The sequence below is a fragment of the Leopardus geoffroyi genome, chromosome D2 (assembly GCF_018350155.1).
Source record: "Leopardus geoffroyi isolate Oge1 chromosome D2, O.geoffroyi_Oge1_pat1.0, whole genome shotgun sequence".
Classification (NCBI taxonomy): Eukaryota; Metazoa; Chordata; class Mammalia; order Carnivora; family Felidae; genus Leopardus; species Leopardus geoffroyi.
Window position 1 is genome coordinate 47,104,589 of NC_059334.1, and position 18,814 is coordinate 47,123,402.

General features: G+C 43.4%; 1 protein-coding gene across 4 annotated transcripts in view; it reads left to right on the forward strand.

Annotated features, from left to right (window-relative positions):
- Nucleotides 1-18,814, forward strand: part of WDFY4 (WDFY family member 4) — a 297,123-nt gene that overhangs the window by 102,701 nt on the left and 175,608 nt on the right. For all 4 annotated transcript variants that reach the window (XM_045437996.1, XM_045437994.1, XM_045437993.1 and 1 more), the window contains 5 exons: nt 5,944-6,175; nt 7,506-7,651; nt 8,690-8,801; nt 9,503-9,693; nt 14,415-14,567. In XM_045437996.1, the coding sequence (XP_045293952.1) occupies nt 5,944-6,175; nt 7,506-7,651; nt 8,690-8,801; nt 9,503-9,693; nt 14,415-14,567 (834 nt within the window). The remainder of the gene's footprint in view (nt 1-5,943; nt 6,176-7,505; nt 7,652-8,689; nt 8,802-9,502; nt 9,694-14,414; nt 14,568-18,814) is intronic.

An 18,814-nucleotide genomic window follows, 5' to 3' on the forward strand; every position in this document is an offset into this window, starting at 1 on the left:
CTCTGGAGCGGCCTCAGGTCAGTTGTTCCTTTTCATTTGGTGAGGGGAGGGCGGGGTCAGTATCTAATGAAACTCACCTTTGGCGTCCAGTACACTTGGCTGAGCTCATGCATAAGGAAAACCCAAAGAAACAATAAAACAAAAATCCTTCAGAAAATGGAATGAAAGCTACACAACCAGATCAGAAGGTGAAACGTGGACATCAGAATAGTCATAAGAGAATATAAATTCCCAGAGTGAATGAGGCTTTTCACAGTTTAAGTTACGGATTCCCTAGGAAAGTCTGCTTGGGGGTCTCAGGTTCTACTTTTCCAAGAAGCTTGGTGGTGAATCTAACACAACTGTCCTTCCACCATACTTGGGAGTCAGGCGCTAGAGCTTGAAAGACACCAATACCTCTTGCCAGATTTACAGCAAGGATGATGAGGAAGAGATGATTCCCTGCACAAAGAAGGCAATGGAATGTGAACACATAGCTGGAGGAAGTATCTCGTCACTGCCATTTAGAGTCACCTGAAGGGGGCGCCTGGGTGGCGCAGTTGGTTAAGCGTCCGACTTCAGCCAGGTCAAGATCTCGCGGTCCGGGAGTTCGAGCCCCGCGTCGGGCTCTGGGCTGATGGCTCAGAGCCTGGAGCCTGTTTCCGATTCTGTGTCTCCCTCTCTCTCTGCCCCTCCCCCGTTCATGCTCTGTCTCTCTCTGTCCCAAAAATAAATAAACGTTGAAAAAAAAAAATTAGAGTCACCTGAAGTCCTGAGGCATAAGGCAGAGGAAGCTGGGAGAGGAGGGACATGGCAGGTGTGCTCCAGGACCCACTGTCGGAGATCCCCAAAGAAGTCAGAGAGAGAAGCGCCCAGAAGACAACAAAAGGCAAATGCAGCCAGAGTGGCACCCAGGTTCCAGAGAGAGCATCTCAACCTAGGCTGCATTCTTGAGTCACCTGGAAAGTATTTTTAAAGTTCTGTTGTGCAGGTTGCTCCTAGGATGAATCATAACAGAATCTCTGGGTGCGGGGTAATTTGGTGATGTTTTCAGAGCCTCTCAGATGATTCTAACATTTAGCCAGAATGGATGACCTTAGATGAATAGGTTTCTCATTTCGAAAGTTTGGCACTTGAGGCTCGATAATTCTTTGTTGTAGGGACCCATTCTATGTATAGTATGATACTTACCAGCATCAGTGGTCTCCCTAGATGCCATCGCATCCCTCTCTCCCCAGTTGTGGCCACCAAAACTGTCTCCAGACATTTCCAAATGCCCCCAAATCACCCCATGTTGAGAATCATTAAGGTAGAACAACCTAAATTCAATACAACACCTAAAGATGAATTCGATGCTGTCGTTAGGTACAATTGTCTTATCAAATAAAGGCAGTGGTAACCAGAAAGATTCAGCAGGAACATAACGAAAATAGGTTTTTCAAAACAAGAAGCTAACTCTTTTCTCCAATCATTGACAATACCGGCCTTTCTTTCCTTCCTTCCTTCCTCCCCTTCCTTCCTTCCTCACTCCATTCCTCCCTCCCTGCCTCCCTCCCTCCTTCCTTTCCTTCTTTCCTTCATTCTTTCCCTTATTAAATCTTTTTGAGCACGTATTCTATGTTAGGAACTGTTTTAGATGCCAGGAATTGTCCATGACCACCAATCAGTACCTTCGGGAGTGTGCATATAGTACAAAACAGAAGTTAGATTTATTAAGCTTGATGTAGCAAGACACTCTACTCCCTGGGGTAACAGGGACTTGGAAGGAGCATATATGATTTGCGCTTATTTAAGGTGATTTTGGGGAGGGTTCAAAGAAGTGGAGGTTGGTCTGTTCTCAACCGGGTACCGTCAGAAAGAGGGAGTTTGATGTCCGTGCATGTTCAGAACTTGTATCCAGGAAGTAGGAATAATGGAGCAGGTTAGAGTTGTTCTTGGAGAGAAAGCTAACTCATGTTAGCCAGGATGGGAAGGGTGGTTACTTTTGTGGTTGCACAGTGTCTTTGTTATTATCTGTTTAGACATGATTATAGAGGAGGCTTCCCCCGCCCCAACCTTTTTTTTTTTTTTTTTTTTTTTTTTTTTGCAAAACATGTTGGTATTCTGCCTTGTTTTACAGAATAGGTTGGTATTCTGTGAAATAGTTCATGTACTTTGAGGCTAAAGGCAAGTCCTATTGGTGTTTGCTCGCACCTAGCATAGGGGCAGGCACATGGTAAGCCTGCAATAAATACTTGATGAATTGCATTGCATTTAAGGCCACAAGGAGGAACACGGACTGGATTGATAGTGTAGTTGAGTGACCTGGTACATGGATGAACATCTGGCCTCAAGGGACCACCTAAACTGAAGCCAGTCAGGAGGGAGGTTGGCAGTAGTGTGATGTCATGGGGATATGCCAAAAATACGTGGAGAATGACCAAGGGTTGAGTCAGACAGAGTTGACTTTCCAAGATGATCTCAACAAGTTGGTTCAGGATCAGCAAATGAAATTTAACTGGGATAAACATGAAGGCCTGTGTTTTGATGCAGACATATGCTGGGTAAGAATAAGATGGGAGAGCTTAGTTTGGGGATGACCCAGCTTAAGGATTGTTCTCTAATGTTAGAGATTTTCTATTAATTTCTAAGTTCAGCTAAGTTAAATTTGGAAATGTGGGGAGTATTTCAATAGCCTGAATGAGCAAAATGACGTGGGAGCAATTTAAGACATCCTATGTTTATAAATCAATCCGAATGGTGCTGTGAGTAAATGCGCTATGAATTTGGCAAAAATGCAAGCTGGATTGCAGGAGGAGGGCAGAGCTTCAGGTGGGAGAGACAGAAGTTCCTATCTGAAAAGAGGGAAGAGAGGACAGCACAGTGGACTTCACTTTAGGCAAGGCTGGTGGCTGAAAACCTGGTTTGTTTTTGTTTGAAAATCTCATTTAATTGATAGGGAGTAAAAGAATATTTCTGAAATTGTGTGACCTTTCCTTTGAAAAATATGCATTTACATACATATGCATAGATGTGGTGACTTTATAGTCATTATAAAAAAATAATATAAACACATTTTGAAATAACTAAAAAATAGAGCAAAGATGAAATATTGCCTGCATTCCTTCTATCTTACCATAGTTTGTCATTTCTTTCAGTTTTTTCCCTTTAAAAAAGTAGTTGCAACTTTATTGTGTGGAAAATTTTGTATATTACTTAGCTAGTTTTAACTATTAGTTAAGTCTACCAACATAAGCTTTGAAATTATCATTTTAGGGGTTCCTGGGGGCTTGGCCGGTTAAGCAGCTAACTTTGACTCAGGTCATGATCTCACTGTTTGTGAGTTTGAGCCCCGTGTCAGTCGGGCTCTGTGCTGACAGCTCAAAGCCTGGAGGCTGCTTTAGATCTTTGTCTCCCTCTCTCTCTGCCCCTTCGAACTCGCGTTCTGTCTCTTTCTCTCTCAAAAATAAATACTAAAAGACGAAAAAAAATTAAAAAATGAGAAATTATCATTTTAAAATTTGTGATACTCTGTTAACTATTTTTCTTTTCTTTTATTGAAATTTTTATTGAGATAATTGTAGACTAAAATGTTGTTGTAAGACATAATAGCAAGAAATCCTGTGTACCTTTTACCTAGTTTTCCCTTAATGGTGGCATTTACAAAACTCTAGAACAATTTCATAACCCAATTTTGCTATTGATACAATCTGCTACTTTATTCAAATTTCCCAGTTTTATTTATACTTGTATATATGCATATGTGTTCCACACCGTTTTATCACATGTGTAGGTTTTTGCATCCATGACTCTTGCCAAGATTCAGAATGTTTACATCACCACAATGCTCCCTTGTGTTGCCCATTTATAAAAATTATAGCCACTCCCATTCACCCACACCTCTCTCCCCTATCCCTCTCCCTGACCTTGGAAAACAATAATCTAAAATGTTGTCATTTCAAGGATATTATTTTTATGAAACTGTACAGTGTATGATCTTTCAAGGTTGGATTTTTCAATCCACATAATTCTCTGGAAATTCATCCAGATTGTTGCTGTGCACCAATAATTAATTCCTTTTTATTGCTGAGTAGTTTTTCATGACCTGGATATATAACCATTCACTGATTGAAGGACATCCGGGCCGTTTCCAGTTTGGGGATATTACAAATAATGATGCTATGAACATTTTTTCCTTTTTTTGTTTTTTATCTTTGTTTGTTTGTATGTTTGTTTTGCTATGAAGATTTGTATACAGGTTCTTGTGTGAACTTAAGTCCATATTTCTCTGGGATAAATGCCTAAGAGTTCAGTTGCTGGGTCATAGGTAATTGTGTGTTTACTTTTTATAAGAAATGGCCAAATGATTTTCCCAGAGTGACTGTACCATTTTACATTTCCCACTAGCAATGGATTAACAATCTGGTTTCTCTGTGTTTGCAGTGGTCACTGGTTTTCATATTAGCCGCTCTGATAGGTGCATAGTGATGTTGTGTTTTTAATTTTCACTCCTTTCATGGCTAATGAGATTAAAAATATTCGCAAGCACTTATTTGCCATTTATGTAACCTCTTAAGTGATGTCTGCCCATGTTCTGTGTCCATTTTCTAATTGGATTGTTCTTTTCCTCTGGGGTTTTAGAGGTTTTTGATATATTCTAGATACTAATCCTTCGATGTATGATTTGCAAAGAATCTCTCCTAGTCTGTAGCTTGTCTTCCATCTTCTTTCCCATAGGAGTTTGCAGAACAAAAGTTTTTATTTTGATGAAGGATTCATCAAATTTTCCTCTTATGACTGCAAAGTTTAGGTTGAAGTTCACTTCTTTGCCTATGGATGCCCAGTTATTCCAGCAACGTTGGTTGAAGAGGCTATCCTTCTTCCATTAAATTACTTTTGAAACTTCATCAAAAATCAGTTGGGCACATTTGTCTGGGTGTATTTCCAGATTCTATATTCTGTTCTACTGATCTATGTGACTAGAACTCTACCTATACCACACTATCTTAATTATTATAGCTATGTAATAAGCTAGCCTGTGTAATAATATTGGTTAGAGTGGTGTCTCCCACTTACTTTTTCTCTTTCAAAAAAGATGATCAAAAACATTGTTAATTTTTGAAAAAGAAGAATTAAGCTATTTGTTTAAGCTATTCTAGGGCTTGTGTCTTCAGATACAAATTTTAGAATTAACTTGTCTGTGTCTACAAAAAAACCTTCTGACATTGTGATGGGAACTGAATTATATCTATAGATCATTTTGGGGAGAAATGATATCTTCCCTGTGTTGAGTTTTGCTATCCAGAAACATGGTATGTCTCTCCATTTACATAGGTCTTCTTTGATTTCTTGCATCATCCTTTTTGAATTTTTAGTATATAGAATCCATACATGTTTTCTTAAATATTTCATTTTCTTTTGCGCAGTTGTAAATGATAGTGTTTTTAATTTTAGTCTCTTCATGTTCATTGTTGGCCTGTAGAATGTGATTGACTTTTGTGTGTTTATCATCTATCCTGTGACCTTGCTGAACTCACTTACTAGTTCTAGGCATTTTTTTTGTAGATTCTTTGGAATTTTCCACATGGACATGTCATCTGCAAATAGAGATAATTTTATTTCTTCCTTTCCAATTGGATATGTCTATAATTATTTTAGTACATAAAACTTAATGAATGTGCCAATACTGGACATTTGGGTTCTTGGTGGAATGACTGGAACAAAAAAGATAAACATTTTAGTGTCTCTTAATATTCCTTATCAAATTTGTCTCCAAAAGCACAGTGTCAGTTTTTTGCTCCCACCAGCATTTTGTAAGCTGTTTTCCTGCACTGTTTCTCGGCTTTGAGAGTGAGATTTTTAATGCTTGTAGATATAATAAGCTTTTACTTTGAGAGAAGAAGGTATATCATTTTATCTCCATAGGTGTTTATTCGATTAATTCTGAGGTTAAATCTCTCCCTTTCTCCCTTTTAATTTTAACAGATGTTGTACATCCAGGCCTTGCCAGGGCCTTTCCTTTCAATGGATCCATCTTCATTTGTGGATGTTTATGGATATATCTCTACCCCTCGAGTTTGGAAACAAAAGTCATCATTAATATGGCGTCTTGGCCCTACATACCTCTTTGAAGAAGCCATCTCAGTGGACACTCTGGAAGTTATTAACAAACTTGGCCCAAGATACTGTGGTAACTTCCAAGCTGTGCATGCCCAAGGTATGGAGTGTTTTGATTTATAACGATCTTACTGATATTATTTTATTAAATGGACATCCAGTTATTTATAGCATATTTATGAAAAATAAACTCAGTGTAGGTCAGTCATTAGGGAAGACCTCTGTAATTGAATCATTATAAATTTACAACCCAACAGAAAATGTCACAGAAAAGGAAATGACAATATCCTTTGGATTTCAACTCTGAAGCACATAATGGAGGAGAATAGGTAGGCAATACCATCAGCAAAGAAAGAGAGGAGAGAATGAGATAAATAAGTTGCATTCCTTTTAATGAAGAAGCTTTTTAACTAAAGCATACTGTTGTCTTCAATTATTAAACAGGCAGACAAACACATCCACATTTTCATTATTGATTGCTGGCTGTTCAAGCAGGGAGTACTGCTCTCTGTGCTCTGTTAAGTCAAGGGGGTCAGCTCCCATCTGGGAAGAATGATGAATGAATTTATGTACAGAAGACTTGTGCATTGTGAAGGGCGATTGAACACTGTTGAGTGTTTCTGTCTCCAGGACCCATGGAGCTTCCATTTCCTATGGCAAATGGTACTGGCCAGAGCCATGCGATGAGGTCAAGTCTAGAGCCAAAATTTTGCTGACTCGTTATTCAGACCATGCAGCTGTAGGACCATGTGTGGTTCTCCTTGACCCAGGGACCAAGGTGCTCATTCCAAGTGGAATGTTCGCCACAGCATGTAGCTCATCAAAAATTTTAGGGCTTTCAGCCCAGCAGATTTCTTTTTCTTTTCTTTTTAAATATTTATTTATTTATTTTGAGAGAGAGAGAGAGAGAGAAAGAGAGAGCAAGTGGGGGAAAGGGAAAAGGGAAAGAGAGATTCCCAAGCGGGCTCTGCAGCGCCTGATGCAGGGCTCCATCCCATGAACCGTGAGATCATGACCTGAGCCAAAAACCAAGAGCTGGACACTTAACCGACTGAGCCACTTTGGCGTCCCCATTTTTTTTTTGTAAGTCAGCTTTCTTATCACTTAGCATTTTGGTTTTGGGGAGTGAGGTTATAGCATATCCTTGGTAGATGTCTCAAGCTCAAGGTGATTTCACACCTTGAATGCCTCTATTTTATAGTAGGGTTAATCTTAAGAGATTTGCCCACAGTTTTCTATAAGTGTCAGAGAAGCACAGGTAGGGACCAACATGTGATATAAACATACAACATGCAAACATACAACGTAACAACATAAAATAGTCCCTCAATGATGACTTCACCATATAGCCGTAGATATTTATTTTCCTGAGGTTGTACTTTTTTTTCCGTAAAGTGAGAGTAGAGATGATCAAAGATGCGTTGTTTTAGGAGAGGACCTTGATACAGAAGTGACGCCCCTGGTTGCAGAGGAAAGGGTTTCCTTTGGCCTTCACATAGCCAGCTCCTCCATCACCAGTGTTACGGACATCAGAAACACTTACAATGAGGTGGACAGCCGCCTGATTGCCAAGGAGGTACGACTTCTGCCTTCACCTGTTGCCACCTTTTGGAATCCTGATCTCCTGGTTTGCTTTAGTTTTCAGCGCTTAAGTGAACACTGATTCGTGTTGGCGCATGTGTAGACAGATACGCACAGGCACGCTTCCCATTTCGTTTGTTAAAATATCATATGCCTCTCCACCCATTAGCATCCCCCGAGACTAAACCTTTCGTTTATAATTGCTCAGAGAAGAAAGTAGGCAGTCTTTATTCTTCACTGTAGAGCAGGAACAAGTGGAATTTGAAAAACCTTTGTGACACTGAAAACACGATTGAGCTTCCCTTTTCTGGATGCAACTGACCACGCCCCCCCAACCCCCAACACTGCAAAATGTTCTGTGAGTTGCCATGTGTATTTTAAACAGCAAACTTGCAAAACAGCAAGCCGACATGTTTGTAGATGAAGATGCCATTAGATGAACTATTTCCCGATGCCTGCACGGAGCGCTCTTTTGCTTAATGCTGAGAAATTTGAGCTGATTTGTTGACATTCTCTCCACCCTCACAGAAAGAAGGCCATCTCCCTTTACTGAAAGGAGAGATCAGGGATTAGGTCTGTTGAGCACACAGCTGTGCCTTCCCCACACAGTACCCCAGATTCCCATCCGCCTGGCCCTCTGAGACTAGTGAAGCCAGGGCGGGCCGAGACTGGACAATGTGGACTGGGAAGGAGGCAGCCTGGCCTTCGTGGCACTGTTCCACCTCCACATGTCCCTGGGCCCACCTTGCCCTCATGAGCTCTTCACTGTGACATATGGGACATCGTTGGCACAACAGCATAGCCAAAGCTACTCCCACATGATTAAGGCACAACTGGGAGGCAGGACACGGGAACCTGAAGTTCGGCTTCAGTCTCCCTGACGTTGGTTCATTTATTATTTATTCACCGACCTTCACTTACTGAGTGCCAAGTCTGGACCAGGTCTCGGGTGCCTCCCCTCCAGGACCTCATGAACAAAACCTCTTCCATTTCAGGAAAGTTTCTTGGGACTAATTTTTGCCAATTTCTCTAGATGAACATTTCATCCCGTGACAATGCCATGCCTGTGTTCTTGCTAAGAAATTGTGCTGGGCACCTGTCAGGTTCTCTTCGAACCATTGGAGCTGTGGCTGTGGGCCAATTAGGTAGGTCAGGCCTTGAGCTTTTACTACTATTTGGGAAGATGGGTGTGTGGCTGTCATTGCTCGTGCAGCCTAGAAGTCTGAGTGGCCATCCAGGGAGGGTGAGAGTTGGAGAGTCAGCCCTGTCAGAGAGCTGGGCTTCCACATCACATAGAAGCCAGTTCACCTTGCTGTATCTGGCAGGTGTTAATGAACTCAGCTACTAACCAGGCTGACATCTATGCACAACAGAACCTATCTAGTGGGCACAGTGGGGTCTTTTGACAGAAGTAATGGTTGTGGTTGTTTGGGTAAAAACAACAGTCAGTTACTACTGGTTGCCAAGAGCAAAGCAGGGGGTTAGTGAAGGTCCAGTCTCACAGGATCTAGAGAGCAGACAAAAGCCACAGGTTGTCAGAGCAACCAGTGGATTGAGGCTCAGAGGGCATGTGACTCATCCAGCACGCTGGACTGAGACAGAGGCAGTGATCTGAAATCCCGTGTGCTGTTTCAGCCTTCTGGTGACCCAGGAAGAACTTAGTGCAGGATCTCTCAGTGAGCTAAGACTGACAAACGTCCCATCCTTCCTCCCAGCCTGTCCCGTGTGCACGAGCCCTTCTGCTGTGAAGGGACACTGGCAGCTCTTGCCCTTGCAGGCTTCCAGGACACTTGCCATAACCCCGAAGCTGCGATCTATTGATGGAATGCCTCTTTGTCCCACACAGGTGTAAGGGTGTTCCACTCCATCCCAGCAGCCAGCAGTCTGGACTTCATTGGTGGGCCCGCCATCCTCTTGGGCCTCATTTCCTTAGCGACGGATGACCACACCATGTATGCGGCCTTGAAAGTCCTGCACTCTGTCCTGACCAGCAATGTCATGTGTGACCGTCTGATGCAGCACATCTCTGGGTACCAGGTAATCCAACCTCCCATGTGGGCTGTCATTCCCAGGGAACAGGGAAGAGCTTCACTGGCCTTAGTGGACCTTTCCTCCACGGCAACTTCTAGAGAAAGGAAGCCAAGAGGGAAGGGTCTTGAGACTAGTGTCGCCACAGCAGAAGGCCAAACAATGGCCAGGCAGAGAAGGGCTCTGATCAGAATAGGGATGTTTGTCTGTATACCTGTACCTTGCACTGAATTCAAGAATCACTTGTGGTCCACTCACTTTGCACCTAACACAATGGCTAGGAGCCCAGGTGGAGGAACCAGGTGCTGGGTTTGAATCTTACCTCTTACTCAAACTTGCTATTTAACCTTGGATGAGTTACTTACTTACTCTCTCTGCCTCAGTTTCCTTACTTGTATGATATGGACTATCATACCTCCTATATCATGAGATTGTAGTGAAGGACGAGGTGATTTAATTCAAGCAGGCTCCAGACTGACAGCAGCAAGCTCGACGTGGGGCTTGACACACAAACCTTGAGATCACGACCTAAGCTGAAGCTGGATGCTCAACTGACTGAGCCACCCAGATGCCCGGGTCTGCAGTCTCTTTTATAAGGGCACCAGTCCCATTCACAAAGGTTCTATCCTCATGACTAAATCACCTCTCACGGGCTCCACCTCTCCTAATCCATCATATTGGGGATTAGGTTTCAACACATGAAAGTTTTCTTTTTGGGGGGGGGGGAACAAAAACATTCACTCTGTAGCACTGTCTAAGAAGGTGGACAAAAAAAGCATATTATTGTGAGACAAAAATTCCCAAAGACTTTATCTGAGTAAAGAACCCACCAGATTCACAGATTTATTGTACCTTTACAAATGAAGACAGAAGAGGGAAATTTAAAACGCTTCTCATGTTTTACAAAAGAAATATTGCAAATATTTATGTCTTCGGGGCATATCAGAAAGAAGGGCTGGACAGTGGTAGGGCAGGTGGGAAATGACAGGTTTGAGTAAAGCAACAAGATTACTGTTATTATTATTATTTGCCTTCTCTGACTACTCTTTATAAAGAGAATCTCCCTCCATCCTATCCCATCTCTTTCCAGACACCTTTTCTTGCTTTCTGTTTCTTCATAACCTGCATGGCCAGTTGGTAGGATCTCTATATACTTGTCATGTTTGTGGTCTGTTTTGTCCCCCTAGGCCCCTAGGGAGATGTCCCATGAGAGCAGGACGGGTCTGCTTGTCCACCCTAAGAGCACGTGGTACACAGCAGTTACTCAACAAGGTTTTATGGAATGACTCAGTGAATGCAAACAAGGGTCTTCAATTAAATGGCCTGCTTAAGAGTAAATTTAATTACTTTTAGACTTTTACTTTATTCATTTGCTGGTTTTCTGATTGGACCTAAGAGCACGAGAGCATGAACCTCTCTATATGTTATTTCTGTCCAAACTTGTGTATCATCCTCTTCTCAAATGAGGTGGCATCCAGGCAAGTTTTATAAGATGGATTTTCATAGCATGGTAAAGAAGGACAGTGTTCCAGACTAACATTAAGAATACTTAAGGGATCCTGGGGCTCCTGGGTGGCTTAGTCGGTTGAGCGACCGACTTCAGCTCAAGTCATGATCTCACGGTTTGTGGGTTCGAGTCCCACGTTGGGCTCTGTGCTGACAGCTCGGAGCCTGGAGCCTGCTTCGGATTCTGTGTCTCCCTCTCTCTCTGCCCCTCCCTGACTCATGCTCTGTCTCTCTCTGTCTCAGGAATAAATAAACATTAAAAAAAATAAAAAAAAAACACTTAAGGGATCCTGTTCAGTGTCCTCCATGTGGAGGGGAGGAAGGACAATGATGGGTCTGTGCACAATAACCTGGATGGAGAGACAGACAATGACCAGAACTCTGCTACTCCAAGAGGCGTGGATTTTATCCTGGAAGGGATGAGCAATCATAAGAAGGCTTGGAACAGGGAAATGGAAGGATTCATGCTTTAGAATGACCTTTGAAACCACAAAGGAAGATGGGCCAGAAGGGTGAGATTTGAACAGGGGACTGAGACAGAGTCCAGCATGCTATGAGACTGCATTCCTGGCCTGGAAAGATTTGGGATCTTTGTGGGAAGGGTGGGCAGATAGCACTGGAAAGCAGCCAGTTCTGTGTGTCCAGAGTGCTGCAGACAGGAAGGAAAGAAGATATTTGGGACATGCTAAATCTGAAATGTCTGTGCGACATCAAAGGTCAAATGTCACGTGGGACAGGTAACTCTGGAGCTTAGAGGGGCAAGCTGGGCTGCAGGTATAAATGTGAGAGTCATCAATACCATCATGATGATATTTCAGACAAAGGCATTCAAGAAATGGCCAAAGAGAAGGAGTAGGAAGAGAAGAGAGGAGAGCTGAGGAGGAAGCAATAAGGATCTAGCCACGTACAGGCTGAAAATATGATCAAAACCCAACAAAGGAGATTGAGAAGCAGAGGAGAGAGAAACTGAAGAAAGTTTTGTTGAAGAATCTGAAAGAAGGCAGTATTTCAAGAAGGCAGGTGGGATCAAACAATACTAAATGCTGATGAATAACAAAGCAAATGAGGACAGAGATGTGCCTGTTGGATTTGGCACCTGGAAGTCACTGGTGACCTTTCCAAGACGATTGGATAGGTAGAAGCAGTAGCCATTTGAAGAGGGTTGAAGACAGAGGGTGAAGTGAGGACATGGGGCCAGAGTGTGCCTATTAATGCCTTCTGGAAGTTTACCTACAAAGAGGAGTAGAGAAATGGAGTCCAAACTAGAAGGATTAGGAGTCAAGAGAGGGTTCTTTTTAAGATGAGAAATACTACAGCATTTTTGTCAGGGGGAGGAAGTGACAGAAGAGAAAAAGAAAGAGATGGATGAAGCTAGGAGAGAAGAACTATCCCACGGAGCCATGTTCTTGAGGAGGTGAGGGGTGGGTTCCAGAAGCTCTGCGGATGGAGACCCTGCTTATGACCAGAAAGATGCAACACAGGCCCCTGTAGGTCTGGTGTGGGCAGACGAGAGCGTTCATGTCTGATGGGTTCTGTCTTCTCAACAGACAAGGTTGGGGAAAGAGGAGAAGAGTTGAAATTCTCATCTTTGGCACGAAGAACACCAGCTTCCTAGAAAAACAGAGTTGACCACCAGGCTAAATGAGGGCTACTTTGGCATTTGACACTGTGACTGCAAGCGAAACCAGTCAGGATGCATGTGTGATTTTTCTCAGTCTTCAGCCATCCTAATTATGTCTTGGTGGGGGAGTGGGGAGTGGTCAGATTTCAGATATATCCAAGAAGTGGCTGGAGCAATCTGGAAAGATATTGAGTATTCACTGATCACAGCTGCCTTTAGCAGCTGGACTACTATAACAGAATATCACAGACTGGGTGGCTTATAAACCACAGAAAGTTATTTCTCACAGTTCTGGAGGCTGGGGAAATCCAAGATCAGGGTTCCAGCATCGTCCGGTTGGGTGAGGGCCCTCCTCTGGATTGCAGATAGCCAACTTCTCATTGATCCTCACATGGGAAAGATCAGAGAGAGGAGGCAAGCTCTCTTGTGACTCTTACAAGGGCACTAATCCCACCATAAGGCTCCACCTTCATGACCCCCTCTAATCCTAATTACTTCCCGTAGGACCCACCTCCAGGTCACATTTCACTGTGGGAAAGTGTTTCAACACATGAATTTGGGGAGGACACAAATGTGCAGTTTAGAACAGCAAGCAAGACTTCCTTTAGAGACGATGTCTGGCAGGACAGGGCTGGGCAGTGTCAGATCCAGGCTCAGGAACTGAGCTGTGGATGAGAACCCAGATGCCAGGAGATGGCTAGGCAGCCTGACTTTTGTGTGACTGAGGTCAACAGAGACACGAGTCTAGGTAAGATCTATCTCATTAGTCTCTGAGGTGGGTATGGGCCACAGGGACCCCATCACCTCTGTCCTCGTACGGAAGTTGGCATGTGGCTGATTCCCTGGGCCATGGCACAGAAAGGTCCATCGGGTGGCTGCAGCCTGAAGAGATGGTGCAGCTGAGCTCATGGGGAGGCGTGGCTTCCTGGTGACACGCCAACGTTTGTGGGATGGCTATGAATGCACCATCCAGTAAAGGAAGATGAAAAAGAACACTCAGAAATGTAGGAGGAGGGGCGCCTGGGTGGCGCAGTCGGTTAAGCGTCCAACTTCAGCCAGGTCACGATCTCGCAGTCCGTGAGTTCGAGCCCCGCGTCGGGCTCTGGGCTGATGGCTCAGAGCCTGGAGCCTGTTTCCGATTCTGTGTCTCCCTCTCTCTCTGCCCCTCCCCCGTTCATGCTCTGTCTCTCTCTGTCCCCAAAAAAATAAATAATATAAAACATTGGGAAAAAAAAAAAAAAGATCGCAAAAAACGGTGACAAAAAAAACTTAAAAAAAAAAAAAGAAAGAAAGAAATGTAGGAGGAAACCAAGAGAGAGTAGCATTCTGCGAACACGGGAGGAGATTTTCGGGAAGAAGCAGGGGGTCTCTAGTGAGAGGTCAAGTCACACGAGTACAAGAAAGTGGACACCAGTGGGGAAGCCGCCACAAATTTGGTGTGTGTTTTTCTTCTGGGATCGTGGGGACGAGGGAGGTGGCACCAGAGAGCAGAGGACTTTCGGCCTGGGTTGACCACACGTGCTGGTGGGAACAAGCAGGTGATGGAGAAAGAGTTCTAGTGATGCACTCACGAGGAAACTGCTTTGTGTTTTCACTTGTTCAGATAATGGCTTTCCTCCTGAGGAAAAAGACCTCTCTCCTAAACCAGCGAAGTTTTCAGCTCATCCTCTCCATTGCCGGCACTGCAGAACTGGGCTTCGGCTCCTCTCTTGTCACCAATGTTGGTGTCTTTCAACACATCCTCTGCAATTTTGAGGTAAACTGGAGACTGGTCATTAGCCCTGAAGGAGTGGGTGTGTGTGATGGGAAAGAAAGTCTGGTGCTTCCTCTAAACTCAGCAGCTCAGCTTCCTCAATAGTCAGGAGGGTCGTGAGAAGGAAAACCTTAACGGCTTTGGAGCCCAGAGGCCCTTTTTATAATTAAATCCTACCACCCATGGGCTGTGCGGCCTTGGGCAAGTCTCTTGATTTCTCTGAGTTCTAGTCTTCTAGTGTGTGAAATGGAGACCGTCATCTCTCCCTCACAGGCTGGTGCGGGGGTCAAACCAGATAGTATCTGGGTAAGGGCCTTAAAACCGTAGGTTTAAAAAATATATACCCCTAGTTTCTGTTGAATGGTGCTTTGCTGTTGACAAATGTTCCTCGCAAGGGCTGACTGAGAGACCCTGAGGGTAGGCCTGAGGCTAACAGAGGAGGACTGCACAGAACTTTGGGCGGATTGCTCCATTCACAAGACTATTTACTAAGTGCCCACTGGGGTCAGGCATTAGCCATGTCCTGGAGATGTGGTGATAACCAGGATCCAGCCTCTTCACACAGCCACCTGGGCCCAGGACATAACCAAGTTGACACTACGCTGTGCTAGGTGCCACGGAGAGACAGGCACAGGGCATTTGGGGAGTGGGATGAGAGCACAGCCAATTCAGATTTCCCGTTCAGGGACTCTGGGGCTGAGTCTGGCAGAGTGCATTCAGTGGGGAATGTTCCAGGTGGAGTGGGCACTATTTGCATACAGGAGGGATGAGAAACAACCATGGGGATTTGAAAGCAAGTGGCTTGAAGGGTCCCTGGAGGGCTATTTGTTGCAAGGAGAGGTGAGGCTGGAGGAGGAGACAAGACAGGCTGGAGATGCTAGGCTGTAGGGCATGTACTTTAGCTAATCCGTGCTGGAGTCTGTGGAAGTATTTTAAAAATGGATATTTTTAAGCTAAAAAAATGATATGCTTATTGTAGAATACTTAAAATTACAGAGAAGTAGGGCGGGGGAGGAAGCTCCTGTTTCTGAGACCCAGATGGCCTTTGCCAACTTTTAAGGCATTGCTTTTTTGTACTTCCTATGCACAATACACATGTATTTTCATATCATAGTCACGATCATAGTGTAGATATTATTTTAAGTCCCGCCTTTCCTCACATAATATGGACATTAAAAGCATTTATTATGGACTCTCCCCCCCCCCCCCCCTTTTTCTGTTTTGGTTAAAACACTTTTAGTGAAAAGGGAAAGACACTGATGTCCCGCATGTCTGCTCTTCACATTTTACAATATTAGGACGCTCTGGAGCCTACAGCCTTGGAGGAGACACCATCATTCAAGTCTAGCACAGTCCTCACTCTCCTCCTCAGAACTCCTGTTCCAAATGATCCTGTGTTAAGAGTAAATATTACAGCTCATTACAAGACGGAGAGACAGGGACAACACCACCTATAGCTCACCTCCCAAAGTCTGGGACACTAAGAACCAGACAGTGGCAAAGACATAAGCCCTGGGCCACGGACAGGCAAATGGGGAGGAAATAGGTCTTGAGAAAGGAAGATGAGGAACATACGAGGAGCCAGGGAATAAAATTAGAGGCACACTAGTGCTAGGAAGTCCCCTACGACCTGTGCTGCATTGCTGCACACCCAGTCACTGAAAGTCCAAAAGAATATTTGTGAGACCCATCCAGTCAAGAACTCGAGGTCTGCTCCCTCACGTCATGCCCCTTTCATAGTCTCATAGGCTCCCAGCAAGCCCTATGCTTTAGCAACACTTTTCAACTCTCCATCATTACTCCTTCAATGACCCTCACCAATAATGCTTGTTAAAGATGTGAACTTCACATTTAAAAACATTTATTTTGTACTTTTGCAAGTATTGTTCTGAATCAGAATAGTATCTGTCTTATATCAAATTCCTGGTTTCTTCACTATCCCCCTATTGTCAAAGTCTTAGATTATTCTGCTATGTTATTCGTATATGAATAAATGTCACTATGGATGGCACTTTTGTGCACACAGTTCCCTTGGTTTAAAAACTATTTCCTTTGAGTAAATGATCAAAGTTGAATTGTTAGGCTTTATAAGCAATTTTCAGACTATTGATATGTTTTGCTAAATTGCTGGTATCCAAGGAGGTTAACTAAAATACCACTCGACAGAGTTTTATTTTAAGCCTATTACTCTGGTGGCAGGAGCCCCAGGCAGGGAGAGTGGGTCATGAGATTGCTACAGAAATCCAGGTGAAAAATTTTGAACCTAAATTTTGGCAAAGGCAGTGGGATAAGGAGGAGTATTAATGAGGCTCCTCATTCATATTAGAAGTGGTATAGAGCTGAATGGAAGGAATACTGTGTATAACACAGTATAAAAAAGTACTGTGCATTGTGGGGGGCTGGTGAAAGCTGGATTTGGAGAAAAAATTATAAACGTCAATGTATATATTGGAAAAAAGAACACTTGAAAGTAATGAACAGAACCTTTAGATCAAGAAGATAGGATGACCAAACAAAAAGAAAAACACAAAAACCCTAAACAAACAAACAAACAAACAAAAAAAAAAAACAAAAACAAAATTCAGAGGAAGAAGGAAGGAAAAAAGAGGTGAGAACATTAATTAAGTAGGAAAGAAACAAACATAGAAATGTCAGCAAGGCCAATAACTGGTTCTCATAACACAGACAAACTTGTTGAGATTGGCCAAGGTGGGGGGGGGGGCGGAAATGAGAGGCACAACGAAGTAATATTAGGAAGGAAAGGAAGAATAACCGTGGAGGAATGTGCAATTAGAAAGGTAGCAAAAATAGGATTAGCAACTTTGTGCCAATAAATGTGAACACTTAGCTCATTTGAACAATCTCCAAAGAAAATTTGTTTTCACAATTCACTCGAAAAGAGGTCAAAACTCAAATGGTCCCATAACCATCAAATAATAGAATCACGCGTTTAAAATCTTACAAGCCAACAACATCCACAAGGCAAGTCCAGGCTCAGGGTTTCTATAGGGAAGTTCTACCTGTCAGCAAACAGGCCATTCCAACCTTATAAACTTTTCCAAGAAACTGGAAAGGGAGCACTTCCAGCTTATTTTATGAGCTAATCTTGAATGCAGAACCGAAAAAAGACAGTATGGGAAATGAAAAAGTCCAGGCCAATCTTATTCATAAATATAGCTAAAAAAATCCTAAATAAAATATTAGCTAATTGAATTGGGCCCTGGATCTGCTTCTGAAGATGGATGAAAGGGTTGTAGAGGAAGCCAGCCAGACATGGAATATAGGCTCCCTGTGCACAAAAGCAAAGGAGATATGCACAAATGACCTCACTATACTGATAAACAAGACAGCATGCCTCGGCTGCACATCTGTACCTTCTAGAGTGCCGTGGCTGTGCTCTGGCAGCTTGGCTTCAAAGCATCTCAGTCAGCAGCCCCGCCCAGAAATTTCCAATGGAGGAACCCACCACCCCCCACTGTCTGCTCCTGGAATGACCTTGAGGTCCATCCCACCCCTCCCTGAGTAAACTCTTAGATAAGCTGGTGCTTTTAAAGCTGGAGTTAAGAACACAAGCAACCCATAACAACTAGAAGCTAAAATAAATAAATAAATAAATAAATAAATAAAATGAAATGAAATCACATTTTAAGATTACGAGGGAATTTCAAAAAGAAGAGTTCTTTCACAAATGTCTGCCTACATCAAGTAAAGTAAGAGTGAGGATGTGTAAGTCGTAGATTTTGTAATTTGTAAGATTGTGTAAAATTTGGAAGTCACTTGGAGGTCAATTGGGGGTCACTGACAGGCCTGGTGAAAGGTAAATTGTAGGGTCAGAAGCGAGGTGAGGAGAGCACCGTAGAAGTCAAGATAGAAGAAAAGGAGAAGAGAGTAGAAGGAAGTTTCAAGACTTAAGGGACTTGAGTGTGGTTGTAGGCTGAGGAGGAGGAAGCAGTGGAAAAGGATGGTTAAAAATACCAGTGAGAGTGTCGCTATTGATGGGACAAGTCCTTAAAGGAGAGGGAAGGTTTAGAGACAAGAGAGTGGGTTACAAGAGAAAGTGTGGGATCCATGCATAATGATTGAGGCAGCTAGTTGAGAGGGAGGAGCGAGACAGGAAGTCGAGAAGCAGTGGAGGGACAGGAGGTTGAGGTTTTGGGTTCCTTGAAAAAGGGACAGGTCAGCTCATTCTGAGAGTGAGATGGTCCCAGGGGTTGGGGAGAGGGCAGAATTTGACATGGTCTCCATCTGAT